Source organism: Vidua chalybeata, chromosome 1, assembly GCF_026979565.1.
Source record: "Vidua chalybeata isolate OUT-0048 chromosome 1, bVidCha1 merged haplotype, whole genome shotgun sequence".
Classification (NCBI taxonomy): Eukaryota; Metazoa; Chordata; class Aves; order Passeriformes; family Viduidae; genus Vidua; species Vidua chalybeata.
The window spans coordinates 49,165,000-49,172,028 of record NC_071530.1 but is presented as its reverse complement, the minus strand read 5'-3'; the positions used below and the strand labels follow the sequence as shown (position 1 = coordinate 49,172,028).

General features: G+C 53.8%; 1 protein-coding gene across 1 annotated transcript; it reads left to right on the top strand.

The window, feature by feature from the left end:
• Positions 1-2,540: 2,540 nt before the first annotated feature.
• On the top strand, positions 2,541-7,029 carry LOC128784974 (uncharacterized). Its single transcript, XM_053936960.1, has 2 exons — positions 2,541-4,273; positions 6,533-7,029. The coding sequence occupies exon 1, from the start codon at positions 2,541-2,543 to the stop codon at positions 3,846-3,848; it is 1,308 nt and encodes a 435-aa protein (XP_053792935.1). The 3' UTR covers positions 3,849-4,273; positions 6,533-7,029.

The window sequence follows — 7,029 nt, the reverse complement described above, 5'->3', positions numbered from 1 at the left end:
TTTCATGGTGTTTCTCTCAACTCCTTTGGGTTCAGACAAGTGTTATTTTGCAAAGTATGGAAACAAGTTAGGGCTCCCAAGAATGTTTGTGCTGTGGTGAAGGCGTATCAGCTACAGCTGCTGGGTAATAACAGCCACATTCAGATCCTGGTAGTTGTGTTTATTTCCAAAGCTGATGGAGTGTATTTCCCTCTGTTTATATGAGGAGGAAATGATTAAGATTGATTTCATGGTTCTGTGCCTTCAGAAACTTGTGTTTCAAGTTTGCTTTTGTGAACTCCTGTTCAGGCTGGGTTACACGAGACTCCAAGCATCATGGGCATTAAAGCCTGGGTTGCAAGAAAAGGGATTGTAAGGGCAGCTAATAACAGCAGATAAACAGTCCCTATGGGCACTCCAAGAAGTCAATTTTTTTTTTTTTGTTTGGTTTTTTTTTTTTTTTTTTGTTTTAAAGGCTTTATAATGCCATGCTTGTTTCAATTGCTGTGTGGAAGGAAAAGTTTACAACCGGGTCCTTTCAGAGACTTTGAAATCAAGTGTCACCCTGATTTTTTAAGATTTTCTAAAGCCTTCTGAGTTTACATTCTTGTAGAAAACTTTCTCACGCAACTTTCTGTAAACAACCTATTGTTTTGCATTCCTTCATAGAGGCGGAGAAATTTGATGTACTGGTAGTTTGTCCAGTGTCGTTGGAGAGGTGGCACGTTCACCCTCCAATCCACTGGCGCCTTTTGAGAACTATAAATGTTGGAGTCGGAGGAAATAAATTAGTCTCTTCATCGTGACCATAGCTGTGGTGCGTCGTTTTTGCTTGTGTCCTCTGGTGACATCTGGTGGCCGCCGGCGTATACTACAGCTTAGGTCGGGTGAGAGTGTGCTTACCCCCCCTCCTCTTTGGCGTTTTGCCTGCTGTTTTAGTGGTGAAAACCTCTGTCGGTTTCGGGATGGAATCTCTGATTTTGGATCTCTGGAGGGATGTCCTGGAGAGGAAACGTGTTTCCGTCTCCTGGAGTGATTTTGAAAGGCTGTTTTTGTGGGCGAGGCAGCAGGGTTTCTTTTCCGACCCTAGGGAGGCGATGTCCCGAGAGATGTGGTCTCAAGTGGGGGGCAGTCTCATGGAAGCCCTGTTTGATGATTGCTCTGTGGACGTTGGGCCATTGCTGGTGCAATGGAAAATGTTAGACGCGGCTTGGCCGGGGTCTGAATTTTGTAGCTCTCGGAGCTCTTTGGGGGGACCGTCCGTCTCGGACGTGGACGACAGGGAATTTGAGTTCATGCAGGATGCAGGCGCTTCCCCTTCTCCCCGAGACGGTGAGCCGGAAGACGGCTCCTCCTCTGAGGTGAATCAGGCTCCCAGTCCGCTAGCCTCGAGCGAGCGGTCGGTGAAGCCGGCTCGGCCGCCTCGCCCCGCCCCGCGCCGCAGGCGCAGTAAGCCGGGGGAAAAACGGCTCTCTCTTTGTGCCTTCCCGGCGCTAGGGGGCGAAGCGGGGCCCGTGGATCAGCCCTCGCCTCTGATTGCGTCTGATTCGGTGAGGACGCTTTGTCCGAAGTGCGGTGTTTCTACGACATACCCCCTGGGGCCGGCGAGAGCGGGCTCGCCCGCTTCGATCTCGGATTCGTCTTCTGGGGGGAGATAATCTCTCATTTCTGAGCCTGCGCAGCCTGCTGGGCATGCGCCGGCAGTGGAAGCCGCCGGAGGCGGGGCGCTGGTCGGTGTTCCGCCAGGCCCCGCCCCAGCAGGCGGGCAGCCCGCCCCGCTCCGCCCGGCGGGGGCGGTACCCGCTGCGCGGCTGCGCGGCACGGGCCCGACGCTCCTTGGGGCCGTGCCGGACTCCCTTGTGTCGCCCTGCGGTGACGTGCCTCCGCGCGCCGCGGCTCTCTCTGCGCCCCACCCCTCCCCTGCGCCGGGGGAGGGGGTGCCGGGTTTGCGGTCCGCGCCGGCGCCTGTGTCCGCCGCGGTGCCCTCTGCCAGTGCTGCGGTGGACGGCACTGCCGAGCTGCCGGCTGGTTCGGCTCCGCCTCCCCCGCCTGCCGCGGGGGCTGAGGCTGCGGCGCAGCGGGGCGCTGAGGTGTTTACCTTTAGCGCGACTGCCGACGCGGCCGGCGGGAGACCGGTGGGTTCCCGTGGCCGCGGATCCTCCCCATCGGCTTTGTGGACCCTCCCCGCCTGCCAGGTGACCGTGCGTCCGAGGGACCACGGGCGGTTTTGGAAGGAGGTCCTAGATAAGGCCGAGGAGGTGTGCGACTCTGCTTTCTCGCAGCGTCTGCAGGATCGCGGAGGAGGCTCCTCTGGCTTTGTTGATGCTGCGGGGGCCGTGGTGTCAAGTGATATTGCACTGCCCCGCAGTCAAGCGGCTGCCGCTGTCCCTGTGGAACCCACGGGACGGGACACGGCAGATGATGCAACCTTACCAGGGGATCCCCAGGCTTTCCCTGTGCTCAGGGGTGTTACTCACAGCACGCATCAGCCTTTATCGTTTAAGATACTGAAAGAAATCCGTGATACCGTTGCCCAGCATGGTGTTGGGTCTGCTGAAGTTATGCAGACGCTCCAAATGCTTGCTGCTGACATGCGGACACCTTCCAACATCCGTTCTGTGGCACGTGCTCTTTTTGACCCTGTGCAGTTTGACGTTTTTGAGGACAAGTGGGCTCGTTTGGTGGCCAGCGCAGTGCAAAGGAATGCTACGCGGGGGCCTCAGGATCCCAGGAGTGCGGTTGGCGCTGACATGTTGCTGGGCACAGGCAGTTATGCTGATCCTCAGGAGCAAGCTGGATACGGTCCCCTTGTGCTTGACCAGTGCCAGACGCTAGGCTTGGCAGCACTGGTTCAGACCCTGGGAATGGCTGCTCCGCTGGAGCCGTTTGCGACCATTGTCCAGGGGGTCGATGAGCCTTTCATGAAATTTGCAGGGAGACTGACTGCCTCTGTGGAGAGGCAGTTAGCAGATCCTGAGGCAAGGAGACTTGTGCTTGCGAACCTGGCCAGGAGCAACCGTAACGCGGACTGTAAGAGAGTCATACGTGCTCTTCCTGGTGCAGCTACTGTCTCGCAGATGGCAAAGGCCTGTGCAGACCTCAGCCCCTCGGTTCAAAAGATGGCTGCCTGGGATACTGCTGCGCAGCCGGTCTGGGCGGTGCCGCAGGGCTGGCAGCAGCAGCGGGGGAATACTCGGGCCAGCACCAAAAAGGGGAAATGTCAAGCGGAGCGCGAAGGGGAAGCATGCCCAGACACAAGTTCCTCTCCAGACCCCAGAGCCCATAGAGGTTTGCTCAGCCGGCTTGCAGCCAGCACCCGCGGCTCAGCAGGTGTGGATGTCTGCACAGCAGCAACAGTTGTTTTAGAATCCTGTAAAATACACAAGGTTCCCCTGGATGCCTTTGGTCCCTTGGGTGAAGGTATGAGTGCTTTCCTTATGGGGAGGTCTAGTGCCACCCTTCAGGGCATCATTGTGCACCTGGGTCTCATTGATGCAGACTTCACAGGGCAGATTTGTGCAATGGTTTCCACACCCACCCCCCCTGTCACGATCCCGAAGGGGACACGGCTTGCTCAACTTGTACCTTTTAAGTCTTCTGTTCACAGGATGGCTGACCGGCCGCGTGGGGCCAGCAGTTTTGGGTCCACTGGGCTGCCTCAAGTTCAATGGACCGCTGTCCTGACCAAAGACCGTCCCGAGATGTCATGTACTCTGTCCATCCCTGGTGTGACGCCGTCAGAGATTCGCCTCCATGGGCTTCTCGATAGCAGCGCTGACGTCACAGTTCTCTCCCTTGCCACCTGGCCTCTGGACTGGCCCCTGAATACAGTGGAGACGTCTGTCACAGGACTGGGGGGAACGGCGTGACGTTACGTGAGCCAGCGGTCCGTGCCAGTCACGAACCCAGAGGGACAGACGGCCTGGGTTAGGCCGCATGTTACTTCTACTCCTGCTAGCGTCTGGGGGAGGGATGTTCTGTCTGCATGGGGGGTGCACACTGGGATGGGTTTTTGATGGGGGCCACTGCAACGAAGGGCGCAGAGTGTCCTACGCCTCCTATACGGTGGCTGGTGGACACACCTGTTTGGGAGAACCAGTGGCCCCTCCCTCAAGATAAATTGAGTGCCCTTCGAGATCTAGTGCAGGAGCAGTTGGACCAGGGTCATCTGGAGCCTTCTACCAGTCCCTTGAACACTCCTGTCTTCTGCATCAAGAAGAAATCTGGGAAATGGAGGTTGTTACAAGACCTCCGAAAGGTCAATGCCATGATGGAAAGCATGGGAGCATTGCAGGTGGGCATGCCATCATCTACCATGCTTCCTGCAGATTGGCCAATCTTCATTGTGGATTTGAAGGATTGTTTCTTTACAATTTCTTTGCATACCTATGACAGACCAAAATTTGCCTTCTCGGTGCCAGCAATCGACAATGCTGAGCTGCACAGCGATATCAATGGAGAGTTTTGCCCCAGGGGATGTGCAATTCCCTGGCCATATGCCAATGGTATGTGGCTCGTGCCTTGTCTGGAGTTCGCAAGCAGTTTCCTGGTGCACATCTGCATCGTTATATGGATGACATTTTGGTGGCTGCTTCCACCCAGGATGAGCTGCTGAGGATTCAGCCTCGGTTGCTTGATGCTTTGCATGCGCATGGACTGCAGGTAGCTCCAGAAAAGGTTCAATGACAACCTCCTTGGAAGTATTTTGGGGTCAAAATTCTGGAACGGACACTCCAACACCAGGAGTTGCAATTTGTGCATTCGATGAAGACACTGAATGATGCCCAGAAATTGATGGGTGTCATCACTTGGTTACGTCTGTACCTGGGACTAACTGACGCACAGCTGTCTCCTCTGTATGATTTGTGGAAAGGAGACTCTGATCTAAAATCGCCTCGCACATTGACCCCTGAGGCGTGTCAGGTGCTGGAGGAGGTTCAGCGGGCTGTTTCTGCCCACCAAGTTTATCGCATTGATCTCTCTGTTGATGTCACTGTGTTCGTTACCACTCCAGATTCGCATCCCACAGGTATCATTGGCCAATGGAGTGACAAATGGTCTGATCCCTTGCACATCTTGGAATGGGTTTTCCTGCCCCATCAGCCACAGATGATGGCAACTGAATTGGCTGAGTTGCTTGCTCGCTTGATAATCAAATGCCGGCAACGGTGTTTGCAATTGATGGGTGCGGATCCCGCAAAGATTATACTCCTGATATCCCGGGAGGACTTTGATTGGAGCTTTGCACGTGTGTCCCTGCGATGTGCTCTAGAAAACTTTTTAGGGCAGATCACTTATCATCTGCCCAGCCACAAGCTACTGCAGGTGGCGAAATCCACACAAATTTCTTTGCGGCCCAAAAATAGTCAGGACAAGGGCCCACCGTCTTTACTGATGGTTTGGGGAAGATGGGAAAGGCCATTGCTACTTGAAAGGATGGATCTGAGTGGCAGGTTCTGGAAGGTCATCAGGATGGCTCAGCCCAAATGGTTGAATTGTGGGTTGCCGTCATGGCATTTGAGAGATTTTCCCAGGAACCTTTCAATTTGGTCACAGATTCCGCCTATGTGGCCGACATTGCACAGCGATTGGGTCATTCGGTCTTGAAGGAGGTCAGTAATCCTGCCTTGTTTAATTTACTGAAGACCTTGTGGTGTGCCATTCAGGCCTGGGTTCATCCATTTTACGTTCTGCATGTGAGGAGTCACACCAGTTTGCCAGGGTTTGTGGCAGAAGGTAACGCAAGGGCTGACAAGTTGGCTAACCCAGAGTGAGTAGCACCTCAGCCTGACACACTCGTGCAGGCCGAGGCATCGCATGGGTTTTTCCATCAGAACGCACATACCTTGCAGAAGCAGTTTCAGCTAACGCCAACTGAGGCTTGTGACATTGTTGAGTCCTGTGACGACTGCCATGCGCTTGCTCCACCTTTACCAGCCAGGGGTAAACCCCAGAGGTCTTAGGGCCTTGGAGCTTTGGCAGACCGATGTCACACAGATTGCCGAGTTTGGCCGGTTCAAGTATGTGCATGTCACGGTGGACACGTTCACCTCTGCAATGTGGGCTTCTGCTCACACTGGAGAGAAGGCCCGTGATGTCATTGCCCACTGGAGGCAGGCCTTTGCTATTCTGGGCATACCTTCTGCTGTGAAAACCAACAATGGTCCTGCTTACGCTTCACAAAAGGTGCGGCAGTTCTTGCAGTTGTGGGGTGTGTCACACAAGTTTCGTATCCCTCATTCTCCGACCGGTCAAGCTATTGTAGAACGCACTCATGGTACTCTGAAGCGGGTTCTTCAAAAACAAAAATGGGGAATGCAGGGTAAAACCTCGCACAGTTGGTTGGAAAAAGCATTGTACACCATCAATCATCTTACGGTGCAGCAGAACTCAAATAACCCTGTCATTTTGAATCGTTATTTCTCGTTGCAGGCTGTGGATGAGGCACATCAGCCTCGAGTGAAGGTTCGAGTGCGGAATTTAGTCACCAAACAGTGGGAAGGTCCCTATGACCTTATCGCTTCAGGGCACGGGTATGCTTGTGTGTCCACAGATACTGGGGCATGCTGGGTACCTTCGAAGTGTGTTCACCCTGACCTGCAACTGCAGAGACAGAATCCTGCCAACGGGCAACGTGGAAACCGTGACCAACCTGAAAGGCATCAAGTGGGTGAATCATTGAGTGATGACTCGGATGCAGACAACGCGAGTGATCACTCTGATGATTCCTCCATGAATGGACACTGAACATTGTTCATTTTTCTTTTCCTTCTTTCTTGTTTTTAAACTGAGAAGGGTGAGATGTTGCCCTGATTTTTTAAGATTTTCTAAAGCCTTCTGAGTTTACATTCTTGTAGAAAACTTTCTCACGAAACTTTCTATAAACAACCTATTGTTTTGCATTCCTTCATAGAGGCGGAGAACTTTGATGTACTGGTAGTTTGTCCAGTGTCGTTGGAGAGGTGGCACGTTCACCCTCCAATCCACTGGCGCCTTTTGAGAACTATAAATGCTGGAGTTGGAGGAAATAAATTAGTCTCTTCATCGTGA